Consider the following 22,067-nt stretch of genomic DNA (forward strand, 5'->3'; position numbering starts at 1 on the left):
AGCCCTCAAGCAGCCGCCCGCTGGATCCTGGCCAAAGCACGGGCATCTGTGGAGGGGGCAGCAAGAAAGGGAAAGACGACTCTCGAAACTTTGCATGCAAAAGGGACATGCACTCCCCCCCCCCCCCTGAAAACCAGAGCTGGGCCAGGCGGCAGCAGCTGAACAAGCAGCCTGCCTTGGGAGAAATTGAGGAACAGGCCCAAGTGAAGTCCAATGATTTCTAGCAGGTCTACTCCCTGCAAAACTTAGCTGAATGCTACCCCAATAATTCCTCCCTGCTTGGCTGGAAGCTGCTTGGCCTTTTGAGGCCTCCTTTGAAATCAACGTGGGGCTGGGAGCGACCCCAAGGGTCATCTAGTCCAACCCCTTGAAGTCAGGAATGGCAGCTTTGCCTTGCCTAGAGGGCACTCATCACCTTGACTATCTGGTGTGTTTGTTTCTTGCCTGGGACCGGACACACACTTACTAAATAAATAAACAGCCAGGCTGTCTCACTATCTGGCACAGATTAACTTTTGAGTCACCACAGAAAGTTTTGGAACATCTTGGCCCTTTTGTGGCACCCTGTTGTCCCTTACGGAGGAGGAGGAGGTCTGGGGGGGGGGGGGAGAGAAGGAAGCAGCAGCAGGACACCAAATTCATGCCACACAAACAGAGAGAGGAGGCAACTGCGAGCTCCAGGGTGTTTATTAGAATATGTATATATATATATATAATCTATTGCAATCAGTTAATCAGCAAAGGGAGGGTCTGCTCCCCTCCCCCCCAGGAAAAGGGGGCAAGCACTTGCACAGGTGTGCTGACCCTTGCCTGGGTGGGGGTTTTTCCCACAAGCTGCCTCCCTGCCACTCCCACCCCAGGGGGAAAATATCATTCCAGGAGGACAGGCAGAGCGAGACAGAACGTGGCACCCAAGTGCTCAAGGTGCCAGGGCAGTTGGACCACTCAATCTGTGTGTGTGTGTGTTTGCATCCTCACTGGGCTTGAGCAAAGACAGGGAGATGGGAGAACCAGGTGCCAAGGGCATCTGCAAGGGCTGGTCAGCCAGGAAAGAGGCCGCCCCCCTCCCAGAGGAGGAGGTTCTGAGGGTTCCAGTTCTCCAAGCACCACATGAGGACCATTCTCCACAGGGTGGGTGGAGAGAAGGCACTCTCCATAGTCCAACTGGAGGAGCCCTCAGTGCCCAGGTGATGCGTGCAGGTGCAAAGCCTTCTCTCTTTGCACGGAGGCCAGCTCTTGCACGGTGGGGAGAGGAGACGCATATGGGATGGATGGGGGGAGCCAGGAGGACAGAAGAAGTCTTGTGCAACACACGCACACAACACAGCAGAGGAAGTGCTCTCCCTCAATTGAAAAAGTTCAAGAACAGGAATGCTGCGTTGGAGAGGGGCGGTGGATGAGGGCACCAAAGCTGCCACCTTCCATGGGTTCCTCAGGGAATGCCCACCCCACTTCCCAAAGAGAGTCAGGCACATACGGTGATGAGAGGATTGGGGCCTCTGGCTGCCCAGCAGCCTGCTTGCAGAGAGTCAAAGCGGGAACGGAGGTCTCCTCGAAGCCCCCTGCCCCCTCTCTCACCCACCCCCAGTCCCCCCACAAAGGGGCTCTGCCCCCATCCCCAGAAGGGAGGAGAGGCGCGTGTCACGGGAGCCGGGGCTACGCCAGGAGCCGGACGGTGCCGTTGTCGGAGCCCAGCAGGAGCTGGCACTTGGTGGGCAGGACCGCCAGGCTGGTGAGGGTGCCCCGGAAGTTCTCGGAGCTGAGCTTGGTGACGCTGGGGGGCAGCGCCTCCTGCAGGGCGTAGACGCTGATCCTGTTGGCCACAGTCCCGGCCACCACCTCGTTGCCATAGAGGTCGAAGGTGTGGATGGGCTCCGAGGAGGCCGGCTTGTAGGTGTGCAGGGGCTTCGGCTCCAGCTCCTTCCAGATGGCTAAGGAGTGGTCGGAGGAGGAGCTGATCAGCACATTGCCCTCCGTGGCCTGTGGGGGAAACGTCACCCGTCAGCTCAGGGGCATCTCGGCCCACACCCAGGAACCCCACCCAGAACGTGGAGGGCAGCGGTCCTTTGATGCGAAGGGGAGATGCACCCCACCACTGAATCCTGCTTTACAAAGTGGCAGGGGAAAGGCACTTTGCACATGCCTCAAGGCACTCTTCCTTACCCAGCAAGATCACCTTACCCTCCATATGCCCACTCGACTTCTTCCATTGCCACAACTGGCCACATATAACACCCGTCCCACATTTGCTCAGAACTCAACCTTGGAGTGTGGTGGGACCTAACCTTTGTAACTCCCTGCCTATGGATATGAGGCAGACACCTGCACTCTACTCTTTCCAGCACGAAACATTCACGTTCAGACAAGATGGCCCAGAAAGTTGTGGTAATTTTAATCCGTTTTAGTATTTTAGGTTTCTGTATGTTTTAAAGAACTTGCAGATTTTTCATGATTTGCTTTTCTTTCTTTTTTAACAATCAAGCGGTGAATGAATTTTATGACATAAATAATTTCACTTCCTGTGCCCCAGGCAGGAACCCTGGCTAGTATTCAGCCCCAGCACTAACTGGGGGACTCACCCACCCCCCACCCATGGAGGATTCCAGTGGTGCCAGCTTCTCCACCGTTCTCAGCGTGCTCTCCAGCAAGTGTGGCAAAACCTGAACCGGCCGCTGGCATCTCACTGCCTCCGCAGAGCTGGTGGGGAGGGCCTTCCCAAAGGCCACCGCTCCCAATGCAGAATCGGTTGCGAAGGACCAGGGGGCTGCCTCACAGGGGTTGCACATCCCATTTTGCCACCTGAGGCAAAGCTAGAACATGCGGCCGCCTAAGCCTCCCTTGCCTGCAGCAGCAGCAGTCTCTGGCAAGATCAGGGGAGATTTTGGCAACATTCTGCCAGAATCCAGTGCCGCTGGCAGCAGAGGCAGCAGGGCGCCTGTGGGATACCGCCTTCAGCGTCTGCCACCCAAGGCAGCCTGCCTAATAAATAATAATAATAATAATAATGATAATGATAATAATTTATTATTTATACCCAGCCCATCTGGCTGGGTTTCCCCAGCCACTCTGGCCGGCTTCCAACAAAACACTAGAATACAATAACCTATTAAACATTAAAAGCTTCCCTAAACAGGACTGCCTTCAGATGTCTTCTAAAAGTTTGGTAGTTATTTTTCTCTTTGACATCTGGTGGGAGGGCGTTCCACAGGGCGGGTGCCACCACCGAGAAGACCCACTGCCTGGTTCCCTGTAACTTGGCTTCTCGCAGGGAGGGAACAGCCAGAATGGCCTCGGTGCTAGACCTCAGTGTCCGGGCAGAACAATGTGGGTGGAGACGCTCCTTCAGGTATACTGGACCGAGGCCGTTTAGGGCTTTAAAGGTCAGCACCAACACTTTAAATTCTGCTTGGAAATATGCTGGGAGCCAATGTAGGTCTTTCAAGACAAGTGTTATGTGGTCCCAGTCACCAGTCTACCTGCCGCATTCTGGGTTAGTTGTAATTTCTGGGTCCCCTTCAAAGGTAGCCCCACACAGGGCCCTGCTGCCACACAGGACGCAGATGCCCCACCTAGCCAAGGAAGGAGGGTGTGCGCATGGGTCCCAGCCAGCCTCTTTCGGCACTGGCAGCCCAGTCCTGACAGCAGCAGTGCCTGGGAGCTGTCAGTGGGGCTTTGTGGCCGAGGGCCTCCCGTCAGCGGAGGAACACAAGCAGCTGGGTTGTTTGGCTCCGGGTGAAGGACACGGAGGGCAGCCCAGGGAGCAGGCAAATAGGGAGAAGGGTTAGCCATCCAGATGGGGGCAGCAGGCCAGTGCTAAGGAGGGAAAGCAGGGACCGGCAACACACACACACACACACACACACGGCTTCCCCTCTTCTGGCACACAAGACCTTTGTCCTCCTCCCACCAGCTCAGAAATGGCCCCCAGAGAAGGATCAACAGAGGGGACAACCGGCTAAACCCCCAAGGCCCTAACCCCACTTCCACACCCACGCAGTACAAACCGCTCCACAACTGGACGCCTTCCACAAGGTATTGCTCACATGCGACCGCCCTCTGCTCTGGAATCATGAAGGCTAGAGGCAGGGGTTTTTGTTTGTCTGTGTACAACATTGCAATACCAGATCCCCCGGTTTCTCCAGTGTGCAATCTGGGAATGCACTGGAGACACGTAAGCAGACAAGGCTATGGCGAGTGATGCCCCTGTGTTGGATCTAAAGCTGCAAGGGCCTTGGGGCATGGGGCCTGAGGACCGCCCCCCCCATGCAAAGCATTTCCCTGTACAGAGAGCAGGCCTCAGCCTGGCTACTTGCGCTCCCTTAACCTGAGTCCCTCAGCCCAGCGCCCAAGAGCACCAGGCGATACCTTGGACCCACAGAAGGGAATCTTCAGCTGTCTGCTGGGCAGCAGTGGGGAAAGGGGGGCAGCCGGTCTCTGAGCGAGAGTGAAAAGGCATCTAGGTCAGACCAGGAGAGGCAATCTGGGGCCCCCAGGGTGGTGCCCATGGGCCTGGGATGCCCTCCCACACCTCCTAATTCCTGGCTTTTATTTCAAAAACTTGGTTGACCACAGGAGGTTGCTTAGATGGGCCTGAACCAGAAGGCTCTTCTTGGGTTCTTACGACAGGATGGTCCCTAGTTTTAGCCAGCATTTGAAAGGTCAATCGTAAACGAATTTGCCTTCGAGACGAACGAGGCGGGGGGGGATGCATGCAAATGAACCCCTCCAGCCCAGCCCCTTACCTTGATCTGCAAGATGTCTCCCTCGTGCGCTGGCCACACCTTCAGGATGAGGCCTGTCCGGGTGTCCAGCAGGGCCATGAAGCCGGAGGAGAAGCCTGCTACCACGCTCCGGCCACTGGGGCTGACGGCCAGGCAGCGGACGAGGCCAGCGTTGGCCCCACAGGCCAGGCGGAATTCATGCTGGGGGCACAGAAGGAGGGGAGGCAGAGGGGCGTCAGAAGCAGCCTCTCCCAGTCAGAACCTGCGGCAACTCTCCCTCGGTGTCACCTGCTCTGACTGGCAGCAGCAGCTCTCCAGGGTTCCCCCCCCCCCCCGCATTTCTCCAATGCTGCCATCAGGGATTGGACCTGAGACCTTCTGCCTGCAAGGCCACCGCTCTGCCTCAGAGGACCAGGGGAAGTTGCTTCAAAACCACGTCAGGCGCTCTCTCCCTTTGGCCCTCCAGGGAAAGGGAGACCCTCCCAGCACCTGCCACGTGGCCCCCTTTGTAAGTGAGGGGACTGGTGTGGGGCTGGATTGGGGACCTCCTGCCTGCAAGCTGGGGGCCTCCCAACTCCCAAAGTTGTCGCTTGGGGTCAGAATTCATGACTCCCAGATAAATGTGAGGCCCCCTCCAGCCCCCAGGCCCACCGTCACAGGGCGCTGCCTGGCTGCAGGCCAGACTCTCTGTCCATCTGGTCCAGTGCTGCTTGCTCTGACTAGAAGCATCTCTCCAGGGCCTCAGGCAAGGGAGGGTCTTTCCCATCACCTGACACTTTTCCTGCAGGCTGGGAGTGAACCAGAGACCTACATGCAAAGCAGATGTTTTGTCTCCAAGTGAAAGATCCCATAGGGAAGCGGCTGAGGCATCCCGGAAAAGAGACTCAGAGGTGACATGAGAGCCATTTTCCAATCTCTGAAGGGCTGCCACATGGAAGGTGGCGCAAGCTTGCTTTCTGCTGTTCTGGAGGGCAGGAGCCGAACCAACAGATACCAAATGGCAAGAAAGATTCTGACAGAACATTAGAAAGAACTTCCTAAGAGCTGTTTGGCAGCGGGACAGACTCCCTTGGAAGGTAGTACCCCCTCCTTCGCGGGAGGTTTTTGAGCAGCTCTGACCACCAAGACGTTCTTCCGAATGTCCCGTCAAGTTGGCTGGCCATCTGCCAGAGATGCTCCTGTTATGATTCTGACATTACAGGGAGTTGGACTGGAGGACTCGACAAGGCTGTTATTCTAAGCTGTCTTCTGCCTTTCTCTCTCCAGCTCAGTCCTGGCAGTACAGGCAATGACACAGCATTTACATGTATCCATGCAACACGCCAAGCTCGGAACGACCCGAAAACATCATCAAAAGGGGGACTGCCATAAAACTTAGGGAAAAAGCTGTACTACAAAAATGATTAAGGTTTTAAATGATAATTTTAGGTTATATTTTAGGGATCAAGATTTAATTATTTTTTTTAACTGCCGCTATATCTGAATTGTGTCTGTTTTACCCAATTCAATGTATTCCTGTTGTGTTTTATGATTTTCCTGATATTGTAAGTGACCCGGAACTGGTCTGTGACCGTAATAATAAAATTCATTAATATCAAAAGGGGTGGAACAGGGTGCTGGCAGGCTTTTCCAATGGTGCTTCAAACATATGCAATTTCACATTAACATGCGATTCCTTGGAACGTAACCGCTGCATAAATTGGGAGTTGCCTGTATTGGCTCCCTGGTGTCTGTGGAAGAGAAAACCATTGCCTGCTCTCAGACCCTTTTCCAGTGGGAAGCTGGACCAGGGCGGGTGCTCTGTCCCAAGGCTACGGCCTCCTCTTCACAGTCACGCCCAATGGGGAGTGGGAAATGTCCCCCACCTCTGCCAACTAAAGCAGCCCCGGGCGCAACAAACCCTCAGAGTACCTGGAGTCCCGGCTTCCGGTGGTCTATGAAGCGCAGGACCGAGTCGGCGCTGGCCATGCTGATGCTGCTGTAGGGAGGTGGCATGGCGCTCACCGCCGTGATGGGCACTTTGCAGTCAGGTGCCTCAAACGTGCGGACGACTTTGCCTGCAAGAGAGAGACAGCCGGTTCAGAGGGGGCGAAAGGGGCAGCTGGCTCCAGAGCCGGTTGGGCTGCCCCAAACCCACCTCGGGCGTGTTTTCCTCCTGGCACAAGTGCGTCACCAGATGAGGTATTCCGAAGAGGCTCCAAGCCCCGCTTTCCCTCAACTAGGGCCAGGGCCATTTCAGTACAGTGGTACCTCAGGTTACAGACGCTTCAGGTTACAGACTCCACTAACCCAGAAATAGTACCTCAGGTTAAGTACTTTGCTTCAGGATGAGAACAGAAATCAGGTGGCGGCAGCGGGAGGCCCCATTAGCTAAGGTACCTCAGGTTAAGAACAGTTTCAGGTTCAGAACGGACCTCCAGAACGAATTAAGTTCATAACCAGAGGCACCACTGTACTGGCTCCAACGTGGTGGAACGCTCTGTCCCAAGAGACCAGGGCCCTGCGGGACTGGACATCTTTCCGCAGGGCCTGCAAGACAGAGCTATTCCGCCTGGCCTTTGGTTTGGACCCAGTCTGACCCTTATGTTTCCCTCCCCTTATGGTTTTGATCTATCGGCTACTTTTAAAACGGGGCTGCATTTTAAATTGGGGGGGTTTTGTTTTGTTCTCTCCCCCCCCCCATTATGTATTTACTGTAATTTTACTGGTGTTAGCCACCCTGAGCCTGGCTCTGGCTGGGGAGGGTGGGGTATAAATAAAATTTATTATTATTATTTTTATTATCACACCACCCCGCCACAGGGGGCCACACTCCTGCCAAGCCCCCCCTCCCCGCCTCACCAGTGAAGGGGTCCCAGATGTGGACGGTGCCGTCGCAGCTGACCACGTGCTGGGGGGCCTCCAGGGCGCCGACGTAGAAGACCGACTTCTTGTGCTGCCCGTAGGTCAGGCGGGGCTCCTCCTCGCGGGTGCCGTCCCCCCGGTTGTAGAGGGGCCAGAGGCGCACCGTCTTGTCCTTGCTGCCGCTGAGGAAGAAGTCCTCCCCGCCCAGGGGGGCCAGGCACTTGATGGCCCCCGCGTGGCCCACAAAGCTCTGCAGCTTGATCTGGTGGAAGTGGAAGCGGGCGTCGTGCTGGCTCACCCCGATCTCGTACTGCCAGTAGGCCAGCCAGTTGCCGCAGAGGTGGTGGGTGCTGCGGTGCAGCTCCTGCTTCAGCGCCTCCCCCTCCTCCCGGCTCCCCGCCGTGGGGCAGAAGCTGCCGGGGCTCCCCGAGGCCTCTTGCTGGGCCTCCGTGGGGACCTGGATCCGGTTGCCCACCAGTACACTCCCAAAGGTCCCAGAGTGGGTGTCCTCGCAGGGGCCGGAGGAGGGGTCCGCGCCCAGGGTGCTTTGCTCCAAGGAACCTGGGCCTGGCGCGGCCGCATCCTGGCTCTGGGAAGCCAGGCCTCGGGGGTTGATGCTCTCCAGGTAGAGTCCGGCCAGCCGGCCGACCAGCGCGTGGTTGGGGACGAGGGTGTGGATGACGTCGCCTGCAGAGAAGGGAGGAAGGGGGGAGAGCTCTGGCTATGGATCCAGGCCCCGCGCAAGGCCAGGGAGCTCCAAGGCCTCTCCTCACCAAGCGCAATGGGGTCAAGGAGCCGCGAAGGCAACAGAGTCTGGGGCTTGTCAAGTTTTAAAAAAGGAGGGAGAGAAACAGTCGGAGGGATTTATAAAAATTGTGCACAGGTTGGAGACAGGAAGCAGGGAGACGTTTTTCTCCCTCTCCTATGCAGTTCTAGAATAAAAAAGTTTATTCAAACTGCTGCAAATTAACCTGTGGAACTCACTGCCTCAAGATGTCCAGGGTCCAAAAAGAAGAATGGATGTTCCTTAGGGGCCTTCAGGTCATCACAAGGAGATGGGAAAAGACACACACTTATACCTTTCTGCTTTGCCAGCCTGCCACCCTCCCAATGTTTTGGGCAACTTGGCCACCCCAGTCCCTGCAGCCCAATACAGCTGGAGGGCACCAGGTGGGCACAGGCTGGGCCGATCTTCAAGGTGCCTCAAGACTCGCTGTTGTGTCTGCTGCCCGAGACTCGCACCCAGAGCCATTTGAGAAGGTGCAGAGTCTGTGCGCATGCATGTGTCTGCAAGAGCACAAAAGAGAGACACGGATCGGGAGAGAGCAGAGGAGAAGAGACAAGCCACACGCCATACCTAGCAGGCAGGAGAAGGGGACAAAGGTGATGTAAGCCATCTCTAGGCTGAAAACCTTCTGCAGCTCCAACACAGCAGACGGGTCCGGGGGCAGCAGCCTCGTCGGCAGGGCAGGTGGCTCCTGTGTCACACCCTGCGCGGGGGGGGGGGGGAGGAGGAGGAGGAGGAGGAGGAGGGAACCAGTCAGACAAACCTCCGCCTTGCTGGCACCCACCTCTGGGAGAGGATTCCCACCCAGCGCCAACAGCTGCCCTGAGAACAGCACTGCATTTTGGAAGAGGCCATTTCCCCCCTGCCTGCACTTTTCATAGAACTGTAGAGTTGGAAGGGACCCCATGAAAGCATTGTAGAAACTGGAACCCAGTGTTTGTTTCTCCCCAGCCTCTGCCACCAAGCTCCCTAGAGTACAGCGAATAAGACCATTTTGGCTCTGCAGAGGAAAGATCTGGACGTTTGTGGCCTGAGAAATGTCTCCTGGGTTGACCTGATGCCTCTTATGAGAAAGAACCCCTTCCACCCCACTTCCACGTGCCACGAGTTCAAGTCTTGCCAGAGCCAGGGGTCCTTCTCTCTCCCCCCCCCCCATCAGCAGAGGCCGAAAAAGCTCCCCGACCTTCTGCCCTCCCTTCCCGACTCACCTGCTCCAGCAGCGAAAACGTCTCGAAGAACGTCCGGAGAGTCTGGCTGAGGTGCTGCTGTACCATCTCCGACCCGATCCGCAAGCAAACCAGCGCCACGAGGCCGATGGTCTTGAGGCACAAGCCGACGCGGGCCTGGGCCCCGCTGGGGAAGCTGGAGGGGAGGGTGGGGCGTCAGCCAAGAAGGGTGCCCAAGAGAGACACCCCAGCACACCCCACCCAGTCTCCCCCACAAGGGATCTGGGTTCCCCCAGCCAGCGCCTCCAGAGCGGAAGCCCTCGTGGCCAGAGAGGGATGCCTGGGACTGGTCCCTCCTGCTCCATGCCAGAGGGGGGCTCTCGCCCCAGCCTCTCACCCCGAGCAAACTGCCCTAATGGCAATACGTCACCTGATGGTGGCCGAGGTGAGGAAGCCCAGGACAGGCAAAAGGACCTCCTGGCTGATTTTGGGCAGGATATCCATGAGGGTGGTGTCCGAGAGGTAGACAACGATCTTGCGGGTGAGCGTCATGGCGGCCAGGAGCCCGGCCTCCTTGCGGCTGTTCAGACGGACGACGCCTGCTCCGCCCCCAGGAGCCACCTGGAACAGGGAAAAGAGGTCCCACGTGGGTCAGCGGCAGAATACCTGCTTGGCATGCAGAAGGTCCTCAGGTCAATCCCCAGGAGGTAGGGCTGGGGACAACCCCCCACCTTAAAATCCTTGAGAGTCACCACTGCCTTTCCTACGGCACTTGAGAAAAATCATAGAGTGGTAGAATTGGAAAGGACTCCAGGGTCATCTAGTACAACCCCCGGGGGAAGCCTGCAAGCAGAATCCGTGCACAAGAGCCCTCCCGCCTCCTGTGCTTTCCAGCACCTGGTACTCAAGCAACCATGGATAGCCTTCTCCTCCATGAAACAGACCATGGCCTCATTTGCACCCCTGCCTTCAGGGGTGCCGGCCCACTCATGAGCAAGCTGAGGTGACTGCCTCAGATGGCAGGATCCACAGCGGCAGCAGATCCAGTCTCCAAGGAATGCATCACCTGCCGCTGCTGCTGCCTCTGTGGCCGCAATGGCTGTGGTGCGCTGCTTGGAGGCTGGATCTGCCACCTCCCGAGTAGTCGCCCCCAGGGGTCTCCTGGCATGATTCAGTGCCCTTGGATTCCCACTTCAACCGTCCGGTTGGTTCCCCTCTTGTTCCTAATGTAGCTCTTCACCCACCCCTTTGCCCCTAGTGGAAGGGGGTGCCGTTTTGTGGCTCACCCTCGGTGCTAAACTGACTTGGGCAGGCCCTGCCTGCCTTGGCAGCCTGGCCAAGTGGACATCACGGCTGTGAGGCTCAGCGCAGCTCTTCCCAGAGGCCGCCTCCTCCTCCTCCTCCTCCCACCAAGCGAAGGGGCTGCTCCCTCCCCTGACTTTCCTGAATACAACCCTCCATGTTGGGAAAGATTTAAAATGGGGAAGTGTCCCCCAATACAGTGTGTGACCTCCGCACACAGAGAGAGAGAGAACAAGTGAGTGTGCAGGAGGCATTCAGAGCCCCTGAGGCTGAGCGTGAGTCAGCTTCTCCTTTCAGAGCAGCTGCCGGGGAGGAAACGAAACTCCTCCCTGAAAAAATATGGTTCCGGAATTGAAATATTAATAGTCGGAGCTAAACAGTACAAATTGAGAGCATTTGCAGATGACTTAGTACTGACGTTACAGGAGCCAGAATCTAGTACCAAAAGGGTTTTAGAATTGATTCAAGAATTTGGTCAAGTCGCAGGATTTAAATTGAATAAGGTAAAAACTAAGGTTTTAGAGAAAAATTTAACACCAATAGAAAGAGAGAGGTTTCAGAATGAGACAGGTTTAACAGTGGTTAAGAAAGTTAAATACTTGGGGATCAATTTGACAGCAAAAAATGGGAACTTATTTAAAGATAATTATGAAAAATGTTGGGCTGAAGTGAAAAAAGATTTAGAAATTTGGTCAAATTTGAAGCTTTCACTGCTGGGCCGTATTGCTGCGGTTAAAATGAATGTATTGCCTAGAATGTTGTTTTTGTTTCAAACATTGCAAATCGTGGACAAAATGGACTGTTTCAAGAGGTGGCAGAGAGATATTTCTAGATTTGTCTGGCAGGGCAAGAAGCCCAGAATAAAATTTAAAATACTAACAGATGCAAAGGAAAGAGGTGGATTTGCCCTGCCAGACCTCAAACTTTATTATGAATCAGCAGCTTTTTGCTGGTTGAAAGAATGGCTGCTTCTTGAAAACACTGACATTTTGGATTTGGAAGGTTTTAATAATGTATTTGGATGGCATGCATATCTGTGGTACGATAAGGTCAAAGCACATAAAGCATTTAAAAACCATATTGTCAGGAAAGCATTGTTTAATGTTTGGATAAGATATAAGTATTTATTGGAAAATAAAACTCCAAGGTGGCTGTCACCGATGGAAGCGAAAGCTTTGAAAAAGCTCAATATGGAGGTCAAATGGCCGAAATATTGGGAAATTTTGGAACAAGATGGAGATAGATTGAAACTGCAGAGTTTTGAAAAACTAAAAAACAAAGTGCGAGACTGGCTCCATTATTATCAGATAATGGAGGCATACAATTTGGACAAGAAAATCGGCTTCCAGGTGGAAAAATCAAAATTAGAAACAGAATTGTTAGAACCCAAAACAAAAATTTTGTCAAAGATGTATAACTTGCTGTTGAAATGGAATACTCAGGATGAAACGGTGAAATCTGCTATGATTAAATGAGCACAAGATGTTGGACATAATATTATGTTTGCTGACTGGGAACAGTTGTGGACCACAGGTATGAAATTTACGGCATGTAATGCCTTAAGAGAAAATATTATGAAAATGATATACAGGTGGTACATAACCCCAGTCAAGCTCGCAAAAATCTATCATGTGCCTGATAATAAATGTTGGAAATGTAAAGAAACTGAAGGTACATTTTTTCACCTTTGGTGGACGTGCCCAAAGATTAAGGCTTTCTGGGAGATGATATATAATGAACTAAAAAAGGTATTTAAATATACCTTCTTGAAAAAACCAGAGGCCTTTCTCCTGGGCATAGTCGGCCAATCGGTGTTAAAAAAGGACAGAACTTTCTTTATGTATGCTACAACAGCAGCAAGAATACTCATTGCAAAGTATTGGAAGACACAAGATTTACCCACACTGGAGGAATGGCAGATGAAATTAATGGACTATATGGAATTGGCAGAAATGACTGGCAGAATCCGTGACCAGGGAGAAGAGTCGGTGGAAGAAGATTGGAAGAAATTTAAAGACTATTTACAGAAATATTGCAAAATTAATGAATGTTAGAATGATGTTGGATTGAAGTTAAGTGGCTTCTAGCTATATAGGTACAAAAGAATATGGAAAAATTGGTTTTTAATATGTAAAAATCTAATGTTACAATATATCAAGATTAAGGATTAGGATTAAAAAGGAGGGAAAGGAATTGTTGGATTAACAAATTGAATTGGAATACAAAAGAGGGAGGTATGAGGAGGTCCGGGAAACAAGTAAACGTAAAAGAAGTAAGGAAAAGATGGAATTGTTTTTAACTGTTTTTTCTTTTTTTTCTACTTTGTATTTTTCCTTGTTATTGTTAAATTTTTTTTTATTAATGTGATTCTTTTTTCCTTTGAAACTTTAATAGATTTTTTTTAAAAAAAAAATGAAATATTAATAGAGAACGTGTAAAACGTGCAGGAGTAAGCAAGAAAATAATAATAGAATCAATTAAATAACACAACACAATAAGATGGATGAAGTAAAATATTGAGATCACACATGGGTGAAGGGGAGTGGAAGGTATATGGGAACCTATAATATAACTTATAATATAATTTGTTAATTGCTTTGTATTTACATATAGCAAAGGGAAGCATAGAGCAATTCGATATATTTTAATTTAGGTAATCTCTGTAATAGGCTTATGTTAGAAAATGAATATGGATTTTGAATTTGATGTTTGTAAATTTTTTTGGGTTTTGAAATGATAATAATAATAAAAGAAATTCCTCCCTTAGCTGCCACCGCCCCCCCAGGACACAAAGCAAGGCAAACTCCCTCCTTGGAAGGGGGGGGGGCAACATCTAGGATTTTAGTTGGCATATATTTGCCCAATCTTCCGTCCCGCTGGCCCCTCCTCTGCTCATTCCCCCCGCCCTCTGGGAGTTCTCCAGGCACTGCTCAGGCACATTTCAGCTTCTCCCTAAAGCCATGAGGGCTAGAAACTTGGGAAGGCGAGTCTGCTTGGGCTGCTTTGTTTTTAAAGCTAAGCTTCTCTGGCTGCTGAAATCTTGAACTGAATCCTGTGTTCCCTGCAGCAAGCTGCTCAGGCTGCCCAAGAATGGTGCTGGAGTGGAAGGATATGAGAGAGAGCCCCGGGTAAGGGCCCAGTAGCGCAGAACACCTGCTTGGCATGCAGAAGGTCCCAGCTTCAATCCCCAGTGGCAGCCCCAGGGACACTCCCTGCCCGAAACCCTGGAGAGCCATTGCTGCCAGTCAGCCTGGACAAGACCGTGCCAGGTGGGCCCGGGGTCTGAACCAGCATATGGCAATGGTGTAGGAGAAGGCAAGATGGAATCAGAGCATCCTGGAGCTGGAAGGGACCCCCAAAGGTCATCTAGTCCAACCCCCTGCGATGCAGGAATCTCAGGTAAAGAATCCCTGGCAGATGGCCATTGGAACTTTGCTCCAAGGAAGATGAAGAGAGAGGGAAAGTGGAGGGGCCCCACAGACATGCCTGGAGCCCTGAAAGTCACCCTCAGATAGAGACACTGACCAGGTAGCTGATATAGGGCAGGTACAGGTAGGTGAGGACGGGCTCCCCATACAGGTGTGCTAGGTGGATGAGGCAGGTCAGCACCGGCTCAGACACCACATCCCCCACCAGCAGCCGCTTCTGGTAGATGTTCCCGGAGCTCAGAGGGCTGCTGTCTTCAGCCCCGGCCACAAACTGCTGCCTGCCAGGACCTGCAGAAGGAGAAAGAGCAGAGAGGGAATGGGGGGGGCACCCTCAAAGGTCATCCAGCCCAACCCGCTCCCAAGGCAGGAAATCCGATTGCGACAGCAGCCCTGAAAGGCGGCCGTTCAGCCACTGCTTACACGCCCCTGGTGAAGGAGAGTCCACACACACAAACCCCGGGGCATCTCAGACCCTCAATGCCCCTGGTTCAAGTCCTACCGTCTAGGGTATGCCTGTGGGGCTGCTGGGCTCTAACACCTGTCCCTGTCCCTGACCAGGTTGCCCATGCCAGCTGCTGCAGCTGATAGAAAACTGGAGCCCAGTGAAGACAAGTCCACCACTTTCAGAGGGAATCTGTTCCACTTTGAACAGCTCTTACCCTCAGAAAGTTTTTAGTTGGACTCTCCTTTCTTGCAATATGAGTCTGTTTGTTCAGGTCCTGCCCTCCAGGGGAGAAAGCAACCTTGCGCCTTCTTCCATGTGACAGCCCTCGAGACAGTGGAAGATGGCTCTCCTATCTCCTCTTCTGCAGGCTAAACTCACTCTAGACCCCAACTGCCCACCCGCCCCACTTGGGCACCAGGCTGGCAAAGGTGGTTCCAACAGAAGGCCTCCCCCAGACCCATGAAAAGCAGCCTCCTCCTTTCCCACCCCCCCGCCCCGTAACCCCACAGGCGAGAATTACCGATGTAGCAAGACGTCAGGAGTCGGAGGAGGTTCCTGGCTACGTAGCGGGAGGTGGTGGTGGGGCCCAGCTTGGGTGAGAGCCACCTCACCATCTTGCAGGCTGTGTCTGGGAGACAAGAGAGGGCGGGAGCGGGCGGTTAGGCGGCACCCTGCCCACACCCAAGGGAGCTCCCTTTGCGGGCGCAGCCTGGCCTCCCAGCACCTCCCCAGTCCCTGCAGGTGTTTGTTTTGAATTCTTCTTTTGCTTATAACTTATATTACTCTAATCCACTATGATACAGCGGTGTACAATTTTTTAAATCAATGAATGAATGACTAGGCCCCCCTCCCCGCCCACCCCCGGAAGGAGCCTTGGCTCACCCAGCAGAATGCTCCTCTCCTTGTCCCCCTCCTGGTCCAACAAGCCCCGTCCGACCCGGTCCTCCTCCTCCACCTCCTCCTCCTCGCCATCATCGTCCTCTGCCAGGCTGGCTTCCACCGAGGCGCTGAGTCCCAAGGAGAGCGTCAGCTCCTCCGCGACCACGGTGGTGGCGTCATCGCGCTCTTCCTCCCCATCCTGCTGGACCTCCTCTTCCTCCTCCTGCGGCTGCTCCTCCTCCTGCTCTTCCTCCTCTTCCTCCTCGCTGTGCTTCAGGTCCTGGCTGCTGTCAAGGGACTTGAGGCTCCCTTTGTCCTTCTGGGATTCCCCGTCGGCAGCCGACCGGTCCTCCCCCAGGGAGACCTCGCTGGCGCTGCTCTTGTCGCTCAGGCGGCCCAGGCTGAGGGATTCCTCGGCTGCCGCAGCCTCTTCCTCCTCCTCCTCCGTGCCCCGCAGAGCCTCGGCCACGTAGAGCCCGTTCTGGAAGTCCTCAGTCTCAGGCAGGTCAGCCTGGTCGTGCAGGCTGACCCCGGACATGTAGCCCAGCAGCTGCAGGGCCGAGCCCCTCTCCGCCTCCGCCTTGGCCTCCTCCCCAAAGGAGCAGGGCCCGGGACTGCCCCCTCCGCTCTCGTCGTCCTCCTCCTCCTCCGTCACCCCCAGCAGGGCCTTGTTCTCCTCCGGGGCGGCCCCCTCGGACCCCACCAGCACCTGCAGGATGTGGGGCAGGAGGGCGGAGAGGAAGAGCTGCAGGCCCAGCCGCGCCATCAGCTGCGCCACGAAGCAGTCGGTGTACAGGTAGAATCGCCCATGGAGGCAGCGGGGGTTTTCGTAGGCCCCCACCAGCAGCTTCAGCAGGTACTTGTGGGCGTTGCGGGGGCCCAGGGCCCTGGCGATGGGCTCAAAGAGGTACCAGGCGGCGTGGACAGCAGTGCGCTCCCCGGACAGCAGCGCCAGGACGAAGGGCAGCAGGATCTCCAGGCCCTCGGGGGTGATGCTGCTCAGGACGGCCTCCAGCTGCCGCCACAGCTGGAACACCAGCTCCCGGCCCTCGGCCTCCGCCTGGCGAGACAGGTAGGTGGAGATGAAGCGGTGCAGAGCCGGGAAGTAGGCGGGGAAGGGCAGGACCGCGCTGAAGGAGCTCCGCAGCTGCCAGGGGCAGGGCGGAGGGAGGCCCTGCCAGACAGGGGGGTAGTCAAACAGGAGCGGCCCCCACCCCGCCCTGGCGAGCTGCCCATCCGCCACCCTCAGCCGCAGCAGCGTATCCAGCAGGTGCTGCAGAGGAGCTGGGATGTCCTTGGGGTGCTGGCGGCACAGCCTCCGAGCCGCCTGGAAGCGCTCTGCCAGGGCCGCCCCGGGCTCCAGCGCCCGCAGCTTCGGGGCAAAGACGATCTCGGCCACCACAACCCCCAGGGCCTGCATGTCTCTCTGGAAGACGTCCGAGGGCCCCGGGGGCAAGCGAGGCTGGCGCTGCTCCGGCCGGCCCACCTGGGCGTGCAGCCCCTTCAGGAGGAAGGCGTCCAGCTTCTCCAACTCCTCCAAGGCCTGCAGGAAGTTGCAGCCCTCGGGAACGACGATCTTGGCCTCTAGCCCTTCCGCAGGAGGAGCCCCCGCCTTGGTCCTGCTGCGGCCGAGGTGCTTGCCCTCTGCGGGGATCCCCGGGGGCGGGGCGGGGGGACCGGGCAGCTCCGTGGCCCGGCCTGCCCCCGCAGGGAGGGCCTCCAGCGCCTCCGCCCCCTGCTCCACTTCCTCCTCCGCCGCCGTGAACCGACCTCCAGCCCACACGCCTTCGCATGGCGCCGCTTCCACGACCGGCCCGCCGGCCCCATTGGTGGCCTGGCCCTTGGGGGCGCCCCCTTCCAGGACTCTCGTCTCCTGCACAGGTGGGATGAGGGGCCTGGTGATGGGCGGGGCTTCGGGGGAAAGGAGGGCGCAGCCCCCCGCCAGGCGCCGGGGGTGGGGCTGGTCAAAGAGAGGCACCACCCCGTAGCTGGCCAGGTGCGTGTGGCCGTCCACCAGGTGCAGGCAGACGTTCTTCTCCTTGACGGCCTCCTTGCCCAGCAGCTTGTAGCCGAAGGTGAGGTCGATCCAGTGGTGGAGGTCCTGGGAGACCTCCCAGCTCTCCAGCAGCGCCCGGTGGGCCGCCACAAACTCCTCGCGGCAGGCGCACCAGGCCGGCACCTCCAGGTCCGGCATGTCTGGGTGGATGGAGCGGAAGATGGCGGGGTCCGAGTAGAACTCGGGGATGCACTCGTCCGGCGTCCAGCCCTGCATGCGCTCCATGCTGGCCGGGTACTCGTTGGGCTCCCACTGGGAGCGCACATGGGAGCACAGCACGGCCCGGGGCGTCCGCCGGGCGGTGTAGACGTAGTAGGTGATGTCAGAGAGGACGTCGGAGATGTGGTGGGGCACGTGGGGCTGCTCCCCGCCCAGGCCGCCCCCGGCCACAAAGGCCTGCTTGGTCATCTCGTAGGTGAAGTCCAGCTGCTTGTCGCCCTTGTTGAGGCGGAACTTCGACTTCCGAAGGTCCCGGAAGCGGCCGTTGCGGGTGCTGAAGTCCACCACCCAGGGCAGGACCGGGTGGTAGTTGGGGTCACCCGCCCGGCGGCCGGCCAAGCGGTTCAGGTGCAGGAGGTAGTCAAAGTTGCTGAGGCGCCCGTGCACCCAGTCCAGCACCAGCTGCCCAAGGCCCTTCCCAGGCGCTGCAGGGATGCCGCCTCCGTCCGCCAGCGGGACCCTCCCTGCAGTACCCGCCTCCGCTTCTGCCGCCACCTCCTCCTCCTCGTCCCGCTCGTAGTCCCGGAGCTGGACCCTGAGCCGGGCGCACAGCTTCTCGTCCACGGCCACGTCGTGCAGGGAGAAGGCCCCGCACGCCAGCCCTGCCCGGTGGCAGGCCTCCATGGCCTGCAGGACCTGGAAGAGGATGAAGAGGAGCTTGGCATGGCTGTTGGTCAGCTTGGCCGGGCTGAAGGTCACGATGTCGTGGAGGCAGAACTGGACGTAGGGGAAGACCACGTACAACATCTCCGGGGACTCCAGCAGCGCCTCCGCCGGGAGGATGCTGGGGCAGCACAGAGGAGGACACCTGCCGGGCGAGCAACCACCCTCTTTGGCCGGGGAGGTGCAGGAGGGGGCGCCCCTGCCCACGGGGACGATGGGGCAGCCGTAGAGCCTCTGGAGGGCCCCACAGAGCACCTCCAGGGCAGGGGCCGTGGGCGGGGTGGTCGCGTGGCAGTACGGGCGGACGTAAAGGCGGTGAGCCTGGCTCCACAGGTTCCGGTAGTTCTGAGAAGCCACATGGCGCATGAAGCCATGGAGCGTCTCCGGGGGCTCCTTCGGGTCGCCAGGCACCACAGCCAGCCCGTAGCGCAGCCGGTCCTTCCTCAGGCCGTGGATCTCCACTCTGGTCCAGCCGGACGGCAGCTTCTGCACCGAGTGCTGGAGGCAGGTGCGCACCTCCACATCGCTGAGCCCTTCGGGGTGCGGGCACAGGCTGGGCAGCACCCCCCGCTCCTTCAGGCCGGCCAGCCACTTGGTGGGCACCAGAGCGATGACATGGGAGCTCCCCGTGGCAGCTGCCAGCTGGCTGCGGTCAATGCCCAAGTCCTTCTCCACCTGCCTAAGGAGGGTGTCCATCCTGGGGGGCAGCACAGCAGCATTCCCTGGGGAGGGGGAGACACAAAGAGCCACAGATCACTGGGGCAGAACATAGAACGTCTGTGGAAGGGGTGGATGGCTAGAATCAGAGAATTGGGAGGGACCACAAGGGGCATCTAGTCCAACCCCCTGCAATGCTCAAACCCACAACCCTGACTGAGATTGGGAGTCTCAGGCTCTGCCCTCTGAGCTATCCCGGCTCACAGCCAGAGGCCTGTGGCAAAGTTGGAATGCCTGTGGGCCGCCTGTTGAACCCAAGCCCCATTTGAACAAAGGGTTGGGCTGGATGACCCCTTGGGTCCCTCCGAACTCTAAAAGTTCTGTGGTTCTATGGAAGAGAGCCGCCAGATACCAGCTCCGACCATGTCGGTCCATTCACCAAACAGCGGCTGCCCAGTCTCATAAGAGATCTACACATAAATGAGTCCATCTAGCTCAGGACTGCCTGCTCTGACTGGCAGCAGCTCTGCAGGATTTCAGGCCAGGGCCATTCCCTGCCCTTCCTGGATTTGCTGCCAGGGACTGAGCCTGGGAGCTTCTGCGTGCAAACAAGGGGCAGCTGAGCCCAAGCAGAGCTCAGAGACAGGATCAAACCAGAGGCCCACCTCGCTCCCCCCTTCCCACGAGGCCAAGGGATCCCACCCACCCCGGAGAAAGTCACCAGCTCCTTGACGATTAATTTCCAAGAACTGAGGAAGCGCCCAGCCCGAAGCTGCCTCGCGTCACGCGCCTCGCGCGCTGCAAACTGTCAGCTGACAGAGCGCTTCGCCGGCGCTGCCCCGCGGAAAGGGGAAATCCACTCTGCACATGCTCGGGCGACCGGGCTGCCAGGACCACGCGGGAAACGAGCTGAGGGTCCCAGCCCGGACTCCGGGCGTGGGGCGGCCCCCTCCTCCAACCTCCCTCAGCTCCGGGGTCGCGGCAGCGGCGGACCCTCCCCGGCCCTTCCCCGCCGGGCGCGCCCGCCCTACCTCCGGCAGCGAGCAAGGCACTCTGCACATGTTCAGAGGCCCGCCTGCCCCGCTTCCCTGGCGGGGAGCGCTGCTGGGCGAGGCTCGGGGCCGAGCAGGGGCGGCGGGGCAGCCTCACCTGGCCTGGGCGCGGGGCTCAGGCGGCGCGCGAGGGGGCGCCTTCCTTGGCGGCGGCCGATCTCGCTCCGCTCCCAGCCATGTTGGGTCAGCTGACGCGCGGGTCACGTGGCGCCGCTTCCCGGGGAAAGACACAAACTCCACGTGGCCCGAGGGGGGGGGGGAGCGGCGTGCACGCGCAGCCAAGGAGGCACGGGGGCGCGCGCTCGAGAGGCGGGCGCGGGGAGCGAGTTGACCTAAATTTACGTCCAATTTACGTAAATTTGGAACTTCCTGCCTATTGATATCACTATTCCGCTGGGCAGCTGCTGAGAAGAGTAATGTTTACTCAAGTCCACCCAGATGGAAGTTGCTGGGGGATTTAATCTAATATTTTAACTTTTCATCTGTTTTAAAGCAACGCTGTAAAAATTTCTCGATTTTATTGCTTCATCTTTTTTGTAAACCGCTCTGAGGTTTTGTTTTTGCGATCACGACACCTGCGCATCAGATGTCTAGTTAAGGAAATGTGCTGACGATTTTTCCCCGAATGATGGGCGCGGGTCACAATCCATACTGTGCCTTATAAACTTGAAAAAGCCACAAACCGTCTCTGCCGTGCTGCATCCCCCCCCCCCGCCCTTCTTTTGAATTTGAGAGAGTTTGGTGCGCGGGCGGGTTGGAAGGAACATCATTGACCCGCCCGGGAACTCCAGACCCGCCCCGCCCCCCCCGTTCCTCCCCCCCCGCACCCACCACTGTAGCATCTGGAGCTGCGATGCCCCCTGGTGGCAACTGCTGGGGCGCCACCCTCGTCTTTTTCCGCGGTGGCGGCTGTTGCGACACAGCCGGCAAAGGTGGGCCGGCTGCGCGAGGAAGAGGAGCCTGCGAGCCCACCCTCTGCCCCTCCAGGCGCCTCGGACTTCAACTCCCATCAGCCCCAGCGGGTGGGCAAAGGCTGCTGCAAGCTTTCTCCTTTGTTCCCAAAGGTCGGGTTGTGACCTCCCTGGATTGTACAAGCACTCCAGGGCCCTCTCTGAAGATCAGGTCTATGGGGTGGGGCACCCCAAATCCTGCTGGACTCCAGCTCCCATCGCAGCATGGCCAACGGGCAGGTCATGGTGCTGAGAGTTGTAGGTCCAGCAACATCTGAAGGGTGGGGGTGGGAGTCGCCACCTTTGCATGAAGCCCTTGTAGTTCTGCGGGGGGGGGTTGCCTTCCTGGCCCCCACTACTCTGCAAATCTCAGCTGGTGCTAAAAGCAATTCATTTACAGCAAATTGTTGCTCCAAAGAGTTCAAAGCTGTGTCTCTTGTTCCTTGTTCCTCCCCTTCCCCAAATTATCTTCACAACAATCCTGAGAGGTAGACTAGATTTAGGGGTAGCAACGGGCCCAAGTTGGGCTGGTTGCTGAGTTTTATTATCTTGGGCAGCTGCGCTATCTATTGGGGGACCGTAGGGGCCAAGCCCCCCCCCCAATATTCCTCAGCCAGCTGAGCCCCATTGGGCCTCCTCCCATTGTGTTGGGCAGAACCCATCACACCTGATCTCGGGTCTCCTCAGGCCTAGTCTGAGACTCCCACCCCTCATCTGTGGGGCCCCATGGCTGCTCTCACCCCTGCACCACACCAGCTCCCTCCCAATATTCTGAGGTGCTTCTTCCTCCTGGTAACTTTCCACTCCACCATTTTTGGGTGACCTAGCAGATGCCTCTCCTGGGAAGCCCCCCAGCAGGACCCCCATAGCTGCTGCTCTCCCAGTTTGCTATTCCCAG

At 56.8% G+C, this 22,067-nt stretch overlaps 1 protein-coding gene across 3 annotated transcripts; it reads right to left on the reverse strand.

Moving 5' to 3' along the window:
• Positions 1 to 669: 669 nt before the first annotated feature.
• WDR81 (WD repeat domain 81) lies at positions 670 to 20,446 on the reverse strand. Of its 3 annotated transcripts, none has more exons than XM_080983961.1 (11): positions 20,317 to 20,446; positions 15,576 to 19,232; positions 15,214 to 15,321; positions 14,346 to 14,536; positions 9,949 to 10,139; positions 9,561 to 9,714; positions 8,923 to 9,055; positions 7,563 to 8,252; positions 6,633 to 6,778; positions 4,743 to 4,922; positions 670 to 1,980 (listed from the first exon to the last, which is right to left on the reverse strand). In XM_080983961.1, the coding sequence occupies exons 2-11, from the start codon at positions 19,204 to 19,206 to the stop codon at positions 1,657 to 1,659; spliced, it is 5,748 nt and encodes a 1,915-aa protein (XP_080840087.1). In that variant the 5' UTR covers positions 19,207 to 19,232; positions 20,317 to 20,446; the 3' UTR covers positions 670 to 1,656. The 3 variants fall into 3 exon arrangements, with proteins under 3 accessions (XP_080840087.1, XP_080840088.1, XP_080840086.1); XM_080983962.1 differs by lacking the exon at positions 20,317 to 20,446 and adding an exon at positions 20,199 to 20,269; XM_080983960.1 differs by lacking the exon at positions 20,317 to 20,446 and adding an exon at positions 19,642 to 19,774.
• Positions 20,447 to 22,067: the final 1,621 nt, after the last annotated feature.

The sequence above is a fragment of the Podarcis pityusensis genome, assembly GCF_964106645.2.
Source record: "Podarcis pityusensis genome assembly, chromosome: 15".
Taxonomy (NCBI): Eukaryota; Metazoa; Chordata; class Lepidosauria; order Squamata; family Lacertidae; genus Podarcis; species Podarcis pityusensis.